Source organism: Argentina silus, assembly GCF_951799395.1.
Source record: "Argentina silus genome assembly, chromosome: 10".
Taxonomy (NCBI): Eukaryota; Metazoa; Chordata; class Actinopteri; order Argentiniformes; family Argentinidae; genus Argentina; species Argentina silus.
In genome coordinates this window covers 9982698-9999195 of record NC_139664.1, presented here as the reverse complement: position 1 = coordinate 9999195, position 16498 = coordinate 9982698, and the positions used below count along the sequence as shown (strand labels likewise).

Below are 16498 nucleotides of genomic sequence, written 5' to 3'. Positions count from 1 at the left end.
TCACAGGTTGGGCAGGAGGTAGCGCTGCAGAGCATGGGGCAGGGGTAATCTGTATGTATGAGTCTCCCTCTGCTTCCCCAGGGACAGACGAATAGACAGACCAGATAGAGCCATCAATGCAGGGGGTTCACCTGAGAAAGAGAGAAAGAAAGAGGGAGATATTTCACAAACATATACAGCTTTCCACATAGCATTGAGGTGGACTTGAGAAAAGGCTACAGACCCAGCAATGTGTACATGAAGATCTTTCAGGCATTTCTACCTATGAGCTGTTTAGCTGTGTGATAGTTGACATTATATTACTCACGAGTAGCTCCATTGAGGTAGCGTAGTCGTATTGTGGCTCCGCCCCTCACGCTGCTGATGGCCGGGAACAGCTCCACTCCCCTGGGAAGGTCCGTAAATGCCACACCCAGGAAGCTGTCATCCACAACGTATCCCAGAGTTCCTGCGTCAGCATCCAAAACCAACAGCACACGTTTGGGGATGGCGAGAGGGCACACAGACCCCTCAGGGCTAGAGTGTCTGTGTGAGTATGTTTGAGAGTGTGACCCCACATTCACACAACCCTCTGAGCTACACTCCTTTCCCTGTCTATCTCTCGGGAACATCCCCAGGGTCGTACCACCGTGCCAAAGCTGATTGGTTGTAAGTTCCCAGCCCCAGGACTGTGAGTCTCTGCCAACCAGTGCTGTATACCCGGAGGTCTGCATTGGGCAGTGCTGCGTGGATATACCAATAACGGCATGACTTCCCCTGTGAGCAGGACTCCACAGCACCTCCCACAGATGCAGCCCTGTCCTCTCGCCCCTCTGCCCCCTCGCTCCATCACTGCTCTGCTGAACAGGTGCACGTGTCACTTCCTCACCGCACGCAGACACCATACAATGAGGTGAGCAGTGGGTAAGGCTCCAGCATGACCGTCCATCTCCGGGGTCCACTGGGGCAGATTTTAGGAGTAGTGACAGGCGGGAGGAGGTCGGTATGGCCAGGAAGGACAAGGTGGAGGAGGAGGAGGAGGAAGAGGAAAAGGAGGGAAGAATTGTGATCTCGGCAGGAGCACCACACAGCCAGCCAGACAGTGCAAGACCCATTACGAAGCCTATACCAAACACTACAGTCACTCCACCAGCTCAAGATTGGCCTCCTGAAAGATCTTGGGTTTGTCAAGTCAAAGCTGAAACAGACAAGGAAACACACCACATTAGACTGACTAGACTATGATCTAAGTGCATATTCACCCCAATTCAATCACTGAAGTTTAAATCACCTCTTTTTTCCTGACATAGTTTAGGAAGGATATACACACTAACTGCCTAGTTTGGCTAAACAGCAATCAGAGTCAAAATAAACTGTTGCTTACCTCGCTCTCTCCTCGATCCTATACTGTTAACATGGTGAGTCCAATCCATGCCTTTATAAACACTGCTTATCTCCCGTCGTGTGCGTCCTCAGCGCTATCACCCCGTCTCGGTCAGTGCGTCTGGCGACCTCCCCCGCAGGAACAGCATGAAATGACAAATTACCGACTGACGCCATTCACAAAGCTGAGTGCCAAGGCCACCATTTTCCGTGACGTGATAGTGAATTGATGGGCATGAGACAGGGAGACATTAGATGTGACAGGCCAGAGTGGGGAGAGTGATTATGAGACAAACATTAAAATTAGGCTACAGCCAGCAAAAAACAGGAGTCATTTCATGACAGGCCGTTAAACATCGGCGTGCCTCACCTTCTATAGCCTGTTATTGTTAACACCGTCTTATTACTCCTCGACTGGCTCCCTTCACCCTCTCCTCTTCCTCATTCTCCCAGGCCTAACCCTCTCTGTTGGCCTCATCATTTATCGCGTCCTGTAGTGGATTATCACGTACACCGCGAAGCAGATGAAGAGTATTATGCTCGGGCTTTTAATAGATAAAAAGAGGAAAACAAAATAGAACCAAAAGCGGCTCATGTTACCAGAAAGCGCATGCGTTGCCTAGCTCACAAGAGGCTGAGGAGAGGGGAGGTGATACTTGTGATGTGTCATTCTTCGGAGGCCTGCCTCTATGCACTTTTCAACAATGTATTAACGCACTATTATTCAAGAAAAATATTATTTTATGTGGGAGAAATCAATTATCAATTAGCCGTTACCCAGTCTCCATTTCTTTTTAAACCCATTACTAATTTCCATGGGAATCTTTGTAAATTGATCTCAGACACATTCCTATAAAGTACAACTATTCTTTAGAAGACAGTATGATTTTTCCAGTAGGGTAGTCAGGCATTAATTCAGAGACACATATTGCATGTTTTATAACTAGAAAACATTTTATTCCAGGCTACAATTATTTTTCAATGACTATTTGTGTTATAACAATTATTAGATAATGACCCAGAATCATTTGAGCTAAAAGATCAGAACTCTTCCCAGTGTGTTTGGAACAGTAGACAACTATTAAATAAAACAACAGCATTATAAGAGGTTACATCACAAACACATTGCTGAAAAATACTTTCCAATTAACTTAGGCTACCTGATAATCATGCTTAAAGAGCATTTTAAATAACTACTACATCATCGATGTATAACTGAGACAGTATAGGAGGAAAAATGTCATAACGATAATTACCTGGCAATTGAAGTGTAGTCTTACAGTTTCCTACATGCATTTATTTCTATAACTTCATACCTTTTTGTTTCCTCTCCATAAACGCAGGACTACAGGACTGTAGACTGTATGGTTATTATTACAGTATCCTATTGTAGACTACTAAGGGTCCCTGGCAATAGTGGATAATATTAAACTTAAATAGAAATTCAGAAATCAGTGTGTAGCACAATGTTTGAACGTGTTTGACAGCGATACCCACGGTTCCAATGATCAGTAGGCTATGGGCGATCATGCAGTGGGGGGTGGACCTACATAGACCTATTGTATGGTAGTTTATATTATTTCCCTCTCCCAATATTACGATGGATTGAATAAGTGCAATTTGACAATTTTCAGGATGATTCTAACGACCATAGTTTTAGTTTGTGCGTAAAGGCTCTGCAAACGTATTTTCTATGAAATAGGTATGCATATTTTCCTATAATCTACAGTATACAATGTTTAAGATCAGGAACTGGAGCGGTGGTGTACCATTTAGTGAATAACTTGCATATACTAATTCAGTATGGTGGTACATACAGGCATCTCTGCACATCAACTGCTCTCTTACTCTACACACTGTAGAAAGCTACACAGGGGGTAGATGTATAACTATGCCATCTAGTGGCGACAATTGGTAATTGAACACTAAATTCTCACATTACCACAAAGATATTCTCCTATTTGATTTTGTACCATATCAAGGACATGCACGGCTCCATGATTTAATTAGCAATTGGCACAGAGAGCGGAGGCAATCGATGTATGCAACATTGGTCGTTTTATGTTTTCGGGAATATAGCTTACATAATTTAGTAATGAGAGAATATACACTAGCAGTGTTTATACAGTATGTGTGTCTGTTTCACAATAAGTCTGATTGTGTTGCAATTAAAATATGGATAGGCTTGAGTTCTATCATATACAAATTATATGTGTAAACCACCAAACATATACCTGCTCAGTGTTTCCCTCAGCTTTTTTCTTAAGCAGGGGCGCAAAAAACCCTAAATGCAGCATCCAAGATTGACTGTTTTTAGATGGGCACAACAGACCTATTCAATGGTTAAATAAATACATATATTTCTTCATGGAGCGATTCATTTCCCCCCCCGCAGTGAATTCAACTTACCTACTGTATCCACGTATTCATGCACTGCAGGGATTTTGCTCCTGCAATTCTTCTCCAAGTCTTTTCGTTTAGGGTTAGGGTTAGGGTTAGGGTTAGGGTTATTTATTGAACGCTTCTGCGATGTGCTGTGATATCTTTGTGGTGCCGGTACATTTCTCTGAAGTGCTATTGTATTGTCCCAGAAACATCTTGTTGAAGTAGACCTGTTCCAGGTACTCAATATCATCGGGGTACTTAGATGTGCTGAACCGATACTTCACCTCAGCGTGAGCGAAATGAAGAATAGAAAAAGTGGAATATTTTTGAAATTGTGTTTCTTCTTTCATAACACGCCACTTCCTCTTCCACTATATCATCTAACTGGTAAGCACAAAAGAATACTGCAGGAATGCCACCGTTAAAAATACCCGAACATATCTTGTTGTACTCTATGTGCACAAAACAGAAACATCCCAATTTACAACTAGCTAGAAACCAATGCTGTGTGTTCAGCAGTGTTGTAATAACTGACGACACTTTGCAAAACTATATACCTACTTAATGTGTTTGATTTGGGAATAAAATGATGGAAGGTTGTTTCTCAAATCAATTTCTCATGTGATTTAACAGGACTTACTCAACCACTCCAGACAGAGTGGAGAAGAGAAGCAGCAGGTGGATTGAGGAGAGATTCAGCACAGCCATGTTTACTTGTCAAGGTTTGAACCGATCTATTGTCTTACATTAAACCTATGAGGAAACTGAATAAGGACATTCAGCCTTGCCTGGCAGCACAATGATCAACTCTATTCACGTGTGCAGGTGTGGTTTCCAGGTTGACGTTTGTTTTAATTTTGCCATTCTAAAAACGTAAACAACACTAATGTCTTGTGTTTTGGTTTTCCCTTGTGGAGTGAAACACTGAAACACAAACTTAATGGTAGATATGTTTTTTTTATTTGGTAACTTTAAATATAAAGACCAGCTTTTTTTTTTCAAATATACATTTCTCAATATTACTTATTCATCAAATGATAGAGCTTACAATCTACCTTATCCCCGATAAACATTCTCTCTGAATTATCATTTTGAGTACTGTCCTCATCAGGAAAACATTTTGTAGCCACCACCATTATCAATATTTAGTTAACAGTTAATCAATAATAAACAATGGTTTGTAACACACAAAAATAAGGCTATGTATGAGTAAACCACCACTATACCACGATCTGTGCACACAGCTTCCAAGTTGTTTTGCCCTTCATGTCTTTATGTCAGGTTTCACACCCATAGAGACTACCTGCTTAAATAGAGATTAGATAAAGAGATCGTGTATATCAGTTTTTGTGCAGATTATGATGATCAACAATAAGCTTCTTGCCACACAATGATTATCCTCCATGTCTAGCACTCAGTGTGTGTCCCTTGATGAGGAGGAATGTTCCAGTGGCCACCCCCAGCAGCCCCAGAGTCAGACCCACTCCACAGAATACAGCAGGACCAACACTGGGTCCACTCACCTCAGATTCTGGGAGACAAAAGGACAGAGGAGTTACAAGTTGCAGTGAAAAACATCATGTCATCTTGCTTAGAATTATAATTTCAATGTTTTCTTGTCTGAGTGATTCCTATAGAGGCCAAATGTAAACTTTATTAAGAACCATTTGGAGAAACAGTTTCCTCTCACCCCAGATCCTGGTTTTGGGTTCCTCCAGAGCAGTGTGTTCCACCGTGCAGGAGTAGATGTCCCCCTCCTGTGGGGTGAAACTCAGGGTGGAGAACTGGTGGAACGTTCCATCATTATTAGGGTAGTACCGACTGAGAGACGCTCCCTCTGTCACCACCATGTCATTCTTGGTCCAGTTGACTCTGATGGAGGGGGGGTAGAAATGATTCACAAAGCAGATGAGGGTGTTGTCCACCCCCAGCTCCACATCATCCCTGGGGTAGATGGTGCTCTCAGGGGCATCTAGGGGGCAAATAAAAACCATCAAAGCAACAATTTGTAAAAAATTCTTGGAAATTCTTGGATATTTAAAAAACAAGATAATACAAAAAAACCTGCATATTCTTACTGAAGTACTTCTCTCTTACCTTTCACCTCAGGTGGATTCTTTTCAGCCTCTGTAAAATACGCCAGGATGCCTTGACAGACATGTTTGTTTTTCAAAGCAGTGTTATAATGGTCAGGCAAAAACGAGGAACCTGTAACGTTACCTAAAAATGCAGGGAAGGTCCATACTTCCTTTCCTTTCTGAAAATCATCATACATTGCCTCCTCACCATCAACCTCTAACATTGCCTCGGTGTCCAACTTAAAGCAGCCCACAATATAAAGGATTTCATGAGGAACTGAAAAGAGCATACACAATTGAAGAAATGTTATTACAACTGTGAATATCACCTCATTAATCAAAACTATTAGCTTTACCAATATGGTACATGACCTAGTTCACTTAATCAGTGATTCCAATGTATTGGTTTTTCAGCTCTGTTAAATCACACTTTTGTCAGAATTGTCTTGAGAAATAGTATCCCTGGTTAAACACATTGACATTGTGGAACTTATAAGCTCTAGTCCCCTGATCACTAACCCAATCATTGTATAATATCATGACGAACTGTTTAAGAGTTCTTGGTTGAAGGTCGTGACCGAGGGAGCGCCTCAACATTCATTGAAATAATTAATGGTTATTCAAGGGAAAACAGAAGTCAAGCCCTTACTTTGTTCGGAGGTGTTGAGGAATATGAAAACGAGTATGATCACAAAGAAGTTCATCTCCAAGCTCATTTGTGTGTTGAGAAAGTTCTGCACAATCTAACTCACTCGACTCTGAGGGGAAGCTCTCAAAAGGAAACTACTCTGTTGTGCAGCCAATCAGGAAATGCCACACATGACTATACCCAGGTTTAAGTATTTCATTGCAGATTTTTCATTATGCTGGCTGGAAATATATGTTGGTTTTGTTCAGGTGATCTGCCGTCACATGGTAGACTTAACCTCAGTCGATGACGTTTTGTAAAAGTAGAGCATTTATAGAGCTTAGATGGTGAATACTCAGCTACAGACTATGTACTCACTTGTTTGAATGGGGGGGTTCAAACCTGGCCTTCTATTCTAGTCTTACCAGTTCTGCAAAATATTCACACAGGTATTGATGTTGGGATTCCCTGTTGATGTTGGTGTTTCCTGTCCTGGTTGATAGCTCACTGGTTAGAGCACTGGTCTTGTAAACCAGGGGTTGTGAATTCAATTCTCACTGGGGCCTGAAATCAATAGATCACATGTTTTGACCCAGCTGATGTGTAATCCTGTCCCAGTCTGACAGCAAGGGCAAAAATGTTTGATGTCACCCATCATAGCACGAGCAGTGAGCCTAAACCACAGTGGACATATCCCACGAGGGAATGAGGCCACGTTGCAAATCCTTGTTCTGATCTCTGTTATATCTTCATGAATTTGCAGAGGAACCACGAGACAACATTTCAACTAAACATTATGAGTTTAAAGTTTTAATGGATCGACAAAATAAAAGAAGCGTTATGCCTAGTAATCACACAAATATTCAAATACTTTATAGTATATTGTTGGAACAAATCTAAGCACACACATGAAACATGTTAAAGTACTGAGATTTCATTAAAGATTGAAGCCACTTGAGGGCACCAACACCCTGTTGAAAGAGATAAAGACGGTTAGAAATCCAAATCAATATCCATGAGCATGGTGCACAGAGCTTTACTGCACTAACTTGTGATGTTTTAACTCTAAATACACTAACGTGGTTTCAATCAACAGTATGTTTTTTAAGGGTGTAATCCTGAAAAACCTGATTATTCTTGTGCAGCAACCAAGCATGTTTCATTTGCAATGTAGATAACAGTGATTCTTTACACTGTAAAACATCTTCACATTTGTTACTGCAGCGCAAAAGGAGTTATATTTTTGTATCATCCTGGAAGCCTGGCTATCTGCAGTTGACTGAATTGGGGGCAGTCTAGAGCAGCATTGTAGACAGGTGGCAGTATAACCACAGATACAGAGTGAGTAGCATATCCTCTCTTTATGTCTTTCAGGGGAGGATGGTGGAGGTAGAAATCAGAGGACGGGCTCATTGTAATGCATGGAATGGAATGAGGATTGGTATCAAACAGCGGTCTATAGCAGCTCACCAATAGATTTCTTCCTGTAGTAGATCAGTCCAGCAGCAACAAAGACCACCCCTAGCAACAACCCAGAGGCCCCAATCGCCATATAATTCCGCTCAGGCAGTGTGTCTGAAAATAAAACATACATTTATCAAAAACTCTGATATCTCTGTCTCTGTCTCTGTCTCTCTCTCTCTCTCTCTCTCTCTCTCTCTCTCTCTCTCTCTCTCTCTCTCTCTCTCACTCTCTCTCTCTCTCTCCCCCTCCCCACTCTCCCCACATTTCTCCACTCTTTCCCACTTACACACTCTCACCACACTCTTTCACTCTTACCCCAGTCATACAGCTTGGGCTCAGTGAAGCTGGCGTGCTCCACCATACAGGTGATTCTCTCTCCAGGTGTGGGTGTGTACTCCAGGTAGGAGTGGATCTGGTGGTATAAATCCCCATCAGCCATTGCCTCAGTGGATGTCACAGATGTGGTCACTTCCTCTCCGTCCCTCAGCCACGTCAGTCTGATTGGTTTGGGGTAGAAGTCGTAAACGCTGCACACAAGCATGGCAGGGTGTCTGGAACTGTCCGGCTTCACTGACCTCAGCTTGACGTACGGCTCAGCTGGAGAAGGAACAATGCATGGAAACTATGGTGCTGTCCAGAAACAAGGCCTTGCCCTTCACCATTGATACTGGTGCATCAGCATATTGATGAGATCTATCCAATCCTTTCAGATTTACACAAGTGTCAAGGGAGTAGGGACAAGGGTATGTTTCTGAACAGGGCCCCCTAACAGAAGGCAAATAAAATCTGCTAAAATCTGCATAATCTGTGAGCATATGCTGAAAAAACTGGTTCATACTGACTCACCTGTCTTGTCCAGTAGTTGCTCATACAGCAAGGGAGCTTTCCCTCTGCAGAACACCACATTGTCAGATTTGATTTGTGCCATTCGATCAGGCTCTGTATTCCACTTCTCTGCAAATGAGATTCTTTTCTCTGTGTACCCCATCCACCTCTCAGCTGTTCCATTGTACTGCATCAACAACTTTTTATTGAAATAATACTGAACCAGAAACTCAAGATCACGCAGATCCCTGAAGCTGTATCGACACCTCATCTCAACTTGATTGAAGTACCCATGAGATGAAAATGCTGGAAAGAAAAATTGGACACAAATTAGAATTTTGATACTACATGATATCATCTGACTGATTAACTTCCTTTTTTAGCATGAATCATTTACTCATTGCAAAATTGGAAAACACCCCCTATTTCAGCTGGTCATGGTTTACACCTATGAGCCAGAATTTACCTAATGTACACTATGAAATGATATGGAAATTAACAATACTTTTTCTGGTACATAATAATTTTAACACAATTGGTAAACCTGCTACCAGATGGTACAACGTGGTGTTTGCATCAATTAATACAAATATGTAAATAAATTACGATTGCACCACATGTATTCAAAATATATTACCCGTTGAACCGTGCACTATTGAATACAGTGTAACCCAAAATTGCATTTGATTTTTTATTATTTGAAACAAAAATGTCTACAGTACATAATACTAATACTTCCTCTTTTATCGACAAATTCCCCAATGTTACTCACCCACTCCAGGTAGAGAGGAGAAGAGGAGTAGCAGGTGGAGGGAGGAGAGCCTCAGTACAGACATGTTTACATCTGAGGGCTGCTTCACCTCCTGTGACTTTATGAAGACACTGCATCTAAGGGGAAGCACCATGCAGTCTCAAGCAGGTGTTCAAGTTTCCGTCACGTGGATAGTTGTCATGTTGCTATAATTATGACTATAGAAATCCCCTGTGTGTTGCAATAAATTGGGGAACATACTTTTGCTGTATCACAAGGTATTTAATGTTATTCTTTGCCTTCATCCTTAGAAATTCACAGAATTTTTAAAAAAATCTATAAAAGACTCAATCAAGAAGACCTCAAGTGTCCCTCAAGGGTGGGTGCTAACCACAGTATGTGTCATGAAGGAGACAAGGAAGAAGAGGGGGTCCATATCTGGTATGAAACCTGTCATGATGTCATATGTTCTCTAAGCATTTAGTTCTCTATTTCCCACCAAGTGGTATCACTCATGTGATTAACCTGAGGAATCAAGCTGGGAACATGAAGAAATAATTTTCATGATATGAAAGAAAAATCACATTTAATGCTTTATTATCATTTTTGTAGTTCGATATCATGTTATCATGTTATAAATATAATCAATTAAAACCTTACACAGAAAGAGATGGGTAATGCATGGGTAATCACAGCTGCACATTTTCTTGTAATGAGCCTAGGAATTCATTCATGAAAAAAAACATGACATTACAAACATTGAGCAGTGCAGATCAAAATGTGAAGGTGATAACAGAGCAATAGAAAATAGAGTTTGTCTCGTTGTTGAGTCTTTACCCGAGATTTGACATGATGAATAATGGCAGGCGGCAGACATTCAGAAAAGAGGCAGTTTAAATCAACCAAACTGTTCTTTAAAATCGTTGTCTTGCTACCTATTATTTTATCTGGACTGGCCTTAAGTGCAGAATAATTATTTTTAGTTGAAACAATGACAAATCCTCTCACACTAGTCATGGCTCTGTACTACAAGGCCCCACAATAGTTTTGCTTGTACAGTAGACTCAATAAATTAAGTTTCATTTGACAAGGAGGAACATTGTATTCATTTGCACTGGTTTGCTTTGATGAGGAGGAATGTTCCAGTAGCCACTCCCATCAGCCCCAGAGTCAGACCTACTCCACAGAATACAGAAGGACCAACACTGGGTCCACTCACCTCAGATTCTGATGGGCAAGAGAACAGGGGAAGGGTTAGTGACATCAGTGTTAGAGACATTATAACTGTCATTCTGGGCTGTCATCACACTCTGAAACTAAATATCATAATGCCCTAAATGTATCTGATCTTGACGTAATGCTCTGTAGACAATATCTAATATACTGTAGTTTTAGTCTCACAGCCAACTAAGAACATTATCAGTTTTATAGGAAAATGTACACAATAATTTGTATAGAGTGAACAAGAGCAAACAGAGACATGTATGAGTAAAAGAAAATTGGTAACCTTTTTGAATCCCTAACCTTTTGGAAATGTCTGAAGAATACTCTGAACTAAACATTAAATTGGACATACAGATATGTTTAATCAACCCACTGACCCCAGATCCTGGTTTTGGGTTCCTCCAGGGCAGTGTGTTCCACCGTGCAGGAGTAGATGTCCCCCTCCTGTGGGGTGAAACTCAGGGTGGAGAACTGGTAGAACGTTCCATCATTATTAGGGTAGTACCGACTGAGAGACGCTCCCTCTGTCACCACCATGTCATTCTTGGTCCAGTTGACTCTGATGGAGGGGGGGTAGAAATAATTCACAAAGCAGATGAGGGTGTTGTCCACCCCCACCTCCACATCATCCCTGGGGTAGATGGTGCTCTCAGGGGCATCTAGGGGGCAAATAAAAACCATAAATTAACCACCTATTCCTGCTCTGGACATTCTAGGTAATCAGCTCTCTTTTGTCCTCACCTTTTACCAATGGCAGACTCAGCTCATTCTCAATAGACCATTCCAGGTAGTATCTGCACAAACCTCTGTTGATAACAGTTAGCAGGTAAAACCCAGGCCAATATGTAGGTGAATACTCAGTGAATTTGGTCACCTTCCACACCTCCTCTTGTCTCTTGAAATCTGTGTACACAATCTCATCCCCATCACTCTGCACCTCTGCTTCGGTCTCCCCCGACTCAAAGCATCCAAAGAAATAGATGGCCTCATGAGGAACTAAGGCGAGAAAAACACAAACACAATCAAGTAAACATCCATCTGATTTATCAAGTAAAATGTTAACCTTGTAATTAACTTTACCAGCATCACGTCTGTCATGTTTTACCATGGACCTACTGAGTATATCTAGAGGTCATGTTCTTACTTTGTGCCAAGGTGCATACGGCTCCAGTGAGAATCAGTATGATCACAGAGGGGTTCATCTCTAAGGTCATCTGTGTGGTAGAGAGAGTGCCGCGGAGTCTAATGTAACTCCCTCAGACTGAAAGTAGCGCTGAAAAGGAGGAAATGACTCTGTTGTGGCTGCTGTGCTTCATTGGTTATTACAAATGACCAATCAAAATAATTCATTCTGTTCTGAGGGGATAGTAACTGGGTAAAATTGTTTCTCTTTTTATATTGCCTGTAGTGCCAGGTAATTACCAAAGATTCTCTACGCTCATGGCCTTCCTGAGTCATATCCAGATACTGTGCAGCCCCCAGTAATGTTCTCAGGTCCCATAACCCTGAAAGTCTCTATTCAGATGGTGACAAACCCAGGAACATCTCAGAAACTAAGATTGTTGGTTGAATCTCACCACTGTTACTACGGTTACACTACTAGATGGTCTATTATTTGTTATTTTATATATTTGTTGTTTCTTTTAAAAGAAAACGTATGTGTATATGTAAATAAAATGCAAAATTCAAACGGTTTCGATCCTGGCTCTAGGTGGACAAAAGAAAAGAGAGGATATGCATATATTAAATCGAGTCTAGTTTCAGAAAGTTCTGCAATCCACTTCTGGATTTTACAATTGGAACAATCACCCATTTCCCGAACAGTCTACTCTTTGCACTTGGTGATGGCATTGCCAGTGTTTGCAAGTTCAATTTCCTGTCCCCATTGTTACGGAGTTGCATCCAGAAACCAGGACAAGTGCAAAACCAAACTGGACAACATCATAAAGGCTGAGGAATACCCACCACAGGCAAAAGATAGACACAATTAAAATCAAATTATTCCAAACGCAAAAATCGAGTATTTTGACCCAGACACAAGAAATGCATTGTCATACAATCCTTACAGTACATACATGTTTCTACTTCAAGTTATCTTAGAATTGCAAATCCACAAATGTGTCATGATTTATGAAACCTAAACACCCACACACACAAATACAGAATATTTAAAGTTACAACACAATTTGTATCCCAAGAGTGCCCTGAGGTTGTCCTGTACCCTGTAATGATGTGAAGCTGGGAGTGGAGAACATCCTCATCTGCTTTGTGAATCATGTCTACCTCACACCTGTCAAAGTCAAATGGACCAAAAATGACTTGAAAGTGACTAAGGGAGTGACTTTGGGAAAATAATGGAGTTTCACCCCATAGGAGGGGGACATCTACACCTGTACTGTGGAGCACATGGCCCTGGAAGAACCCAAAACCAGGATCTGGGGTGAGAGAAGAGGACAAATTCAAATCATGGGCATCTGGATATCCCTTAAGTATTATATTTCAATGATCTAATATATTCTTGTTTATAATGAGATTTGAGCATTAGTGAAACACAATATTGATTACATGTGTCCTCCTGTCCCCGAGAATCTGAGGTGAGTGGACCCAGTGTTGGTCCTGCTGTATTCTGTGGAGTGGGCCTTTCTCTGGGGCTGCTGGGAGTGGCTACTGGAACATTCCTCCTCATCAAAGCAAACCAGTGCAAATGAATGAGGTACAATGTTTGATTAACTATTTTGTCCAATGTTTGTCTCATTATTCATATTCTGCATGTTAAGATCTTTCTCTTTTTTTTTTGCAGATTCTTGTTTGTTCTCTTCTATGAATCACACTAGAGTCACACGCCGCATCACCTCTGTACAACATGACTTGACATGACTTCATGACAAGAATATTCCCAATAATATTATTAGAGAGGAACTATGTATTTTTCTGTGTCATAATGTACAATTCGTGATGCAATCACCCACACACACATTGAAAAGGGACACTTCTCTTGAGTCTAATGACTTGGTTATTCCCTTGGCCATGTTCCACCACCTGTGCAGCTCTTGCCAATGGCTTTTGTAGCTCATAATCTTCAGCATTTTTCATCAAATTTCATGTACCTGTCCCTTATAAGAAACACTGCAAAGTTTTCTGATTGTATGGCAGATTGTCCACTTTGGAGAGTTCAAGAAACCATATCAATGTCAGTATGACACAGTGTTATAAACTAAGTCATTCAAAACTATTTCAGCTCCACCCTATATCAACATCATGCTACTGTGGAAGAATAAACATCAGTCTTCACACGGGTTTGATAGTATGATCAAGTAAAAGCTTCTTTATTAATAACACAGTGTGCAGAGACAATGGCCTGCAGAGTGCTGTGATTCTCACTGCCAGTCTCTTCTCCAACAGGACACTTTGTAGTAGGACACAAACAACAGCAAATCCAGATAAGGGTGCTCAAGGACAGTCTAACAGTCTAAATGAGTTACTTCCTCACCACATTCCACCTGGCACTGCCCTTCAGACAATGAGGCTCTGCCACATGAGTTATGATAGATGGAGTCAACATAGTATACAACTCACTTTAGGCATGGCCTGGTAAAGTAACTCGTAACTATAATCATAAGGGATCACATTAAGTGGAGTAAAATGGGGTAGGTGTTAGGAGGTAAATGTGTTATTAATATAACATGGTGTTATAAAGCTATAAAGTCTGTGTTAAATGCATGTCTAATTGTAGACCCCTTCCTGCCTGAGTCTGGAATACAATGGCGACCGGGGCCTCAGGCTGGTGCTGGGGGTGGTCTTTGTTGCTGCTGGTCTGATCTACTACAGGAAGAAATCCACTGGTGAGCAGCTACAGGCCTCACACATCTAGTCTATATCTTCAGAAAATGGACACCAGAGAAATGCCTTGGGAAAGTCTAAAAACAACATGTGACATTGTTCAGTAAAGTAATGTCTACGATATGACAAAAGTTATTAGTGAACAATCTTAATCAGTGCCTTTATCGCTCTCTTGGCAGGTGGGCTGCTGGTGCCAGTAAATTATGGCATGGCGACCTCTAGTGGTTAAAACGGTGGTCCAGAATGCAAGTTCATTTCAGCTCGATTGATCAACTTCAAAGACAGTCAGTACAACAAATAATAATCAATTAAATTAAATCAATGAAATTTAAGATAAGATTGGGTTCAAATAGCTACAATATAATTTGCTATCAGCCATATGGATCTCTTCCCAGTCGTTTGGGCCTCTTGAAGGGGAGGAGTGTGTGGAAGTAAATTAAAGAATATAATCATTTTTATTTGTGTATCTTATCATGTGTATTTTCCTTCCATGTTAATGCTGCTATTAGTATTGATCTAAAATGGACTACCTCACTAAATAGTACCTTATGTGATCCCTTATATAATGTTATGTTCACTTATTACTTTACCTTGCCATGTCTATGTTGACGTCACTTATTGTAACTCATGGAGCAGGGCCTCTCTGTCTGTGGGGCAGTACCCGGTGGAATGTGATGAGAAAAGTAACTCATTGAGACTGTCCTTGAGCAGCTGCAACCTTATCTGAATTATGGTTGTTTGTGTCCTGCTATAAAGTGTCCAGTCGGAGTTGAGACCGGCAGAGAGAATCACAGCACTCTGCAGGCCATTGTCTCTGTGCCGATCGATTTGTCTCTCCTTATTGCAATAAGAAATAATAATAATTAATAAAGAAGCTTTTACTTGATCACACTATCGAACCAGTATGAAGACTGATGTTTTATTCTTCCACAAGTGACACTGCAGTCCAAGCTCACATGGGCTCCCTTTACTGACACAATGGACATTATGGATTATCTCTCATTAAAATGTATTTATTTTCCTTGTGTGTTGGGCATTTATTGAATAGATCACTGTACTATGATGAGGAAACTCAATCATATATCAGCATTCAATGGCTAAGACATATCATACTGAACCACCAATGTGTGGGCACATATCATCTACAATCACCCATAAAACCTGATTATTGTATTCTGTATTTCATGTGCTAGCATAATCATGTCCTGCTTATAACAGAAACAGCAGATATGGTGTAGCAGCCACCACATCTCAACATCTCGCAACAACTGAGTAGAAAAGCGTATATCACAAGCATAACCTATTCAACATTACTGCATAAGCAAAATATGTTCTACTTGGGTATGGATATAACTAAATGCCAATTTTGAATGCGATCGCTACCTTTTTTATAGGCCTACTAGAAACCCCTTGGCGAAACCCCGCTTCAACATTCTTCTTGCGCTGTAGTGCGGTAAATCGAGTACAGATGTTGAAAGTGAAAGTGAAAGTATAAAACTGCGGTGTCAAATAGTAGGAGAGTTGGAGTAGGAGTTGGATCCATATCCTGCAGTAACCGAAGCTCAACAGCGTTCAGCAGCCTTCAATTCCACCGTAAGTTTAAGAATTATGCAATACATTTGATAAACGAAATTTAGTGGTTGAGGCGAAAGAGATAACATTGATCATCAATTGCAATCCCCTGAGCCACGAGAAGCCCGCGCAATATCATACATTGATTTTAGACTTCTACTTTTGTTTCCACTGTCTACTTGTACCACAATACTACTATACTATAACTAAGATACTATTGGAGTATCTGAAAATGCTAACTGAGAAATGACAATGAAGATTAGACTTTTTCTTTCTTGTCAGGTGCTGTACCTCTTGTCAGTACCATCTGAGGGATCAGCTGACGTTCTGCCAGCCGGGACAGCCCACAATAGCCCCCCCACAACGAGT

At 41.1% G+C, this 16498-nt stretch overlaps 4 protein-coding genes and 1 pseudogene across 5 annotated transcripts; 1 reads left to right on the top strand and 4 right to left on the bottom strand.

Annotated features, from left to right (window-relative positions):
- On the bottom strand, positions 1 to 1426 carry LOC310810799 (SPRY domain-containing SOCS box protein 2; the record flags this gene model as incomplete). Its single annotated transcript, XM_083678650.1, has 3 exons — positions 1364 to 1426; positions 308 to 1177; positions 1 to 131 (listed from the first exon to the last, which is right to left on the bottom strand). Exons 2-3 carry the CDS (start codon positions 1092 to 1094, stop codon positions 1 to 3), a joined length of 918 nt encoding a protein of 305 aa, XP_083534776.1. The 5' UTR covers positions 1095 to 1177; positions 1364 to 1426.
- Positions 1427 to 4695: 3269 nt separating this feature from the next.
- Positions 4696 to 6529, bottom strand: LOC310810798 (H-2 class II histocompatibility antigen, A-Q alpha chain-like; the record flags this gene model as incomplete). Its single annotated transcript, XM_083678649.1, has 4 exons — positions 4696 to 5278; positions 5438 to 5719; positions 5845 to 6102; positions 6475 to 6529. The coding sequence occupies 4 exons, from the start codon at positions 6527 to 6529 to the stop codon at positions 5142 to 5144; spliced, it is 732 nt and encodes a 243-aa protein (XP_083534775.1). The 3' UTR covers positions 4696 to 5141.
- A 766-nt stretch (positions 6530 to 7295) lies between these two features.
- On the bottom strand, positions 7296 to 8948 carry LOC310810538 (H-2 class II histocompatibility antigen, E-S beta chain-like). Its single transcript, XM_083678333.1, has 4 exons — positions 8764 to 8948; positions 8233 to 8514; positions 7924 to 8028; positions 7296 to 7424 (listed from the first exon to the last, which is right to left on the bottom strand). The coding sequence occupies exons 1-4, from the start codon at positions 8933 to 8935 to the stop codon at positions 7372 to 7374; spliced, it is 612 nt and encodes a 203-aa protein (XP_083534459.1). The 5' UTR covers positions 8936 to 8948; the 3' UTR covers positions 7296 to 7371.
- A 1016-nt stretch (positions 8949 to 9964) lies between these two features.
- LOC310810537 (H-2 class II histocompatibility antigen, A-U alpha chain-like) lies at positions 9965 to 11919 on the bottom strand (the record flags this gene model as incomplete). Its single annotated transcript, XM_083678332.1, has 4 exons — positions 9965 to 10720; positions 11095 to 11376; positions 11459 to 11713; positions 11862 to 11919. 4 exons carry the CDS (start codon positions 11917 to 11919, stop codon positions 10599 to 10601), a joined length of 717 nt encoding a protein of 238 aa, XP_083534458.1. The 3' UTR covers positions 9965 to 10598.
- Positions 11920 to 12561: 642 nt separating this feature from the next.
- LOC310810797 (H-2 class II histocompatibility antigen, A-U alpha chain-like) lies at positions 12562 to 13425 on the top strand (annotated as a pseudogene). The gene is made up of 4 exons: positions 12562 to 12687; positions 12956 to 13042; positions 13085 to 13157; positions 13304 to 13425. The product of its transcript is annotated as an H-2 class II histocompatibility antigen, A-U alpha chain-like (transcript).
- Positions 13426 to 16498: the final 3073 nt, after the last annotated feature.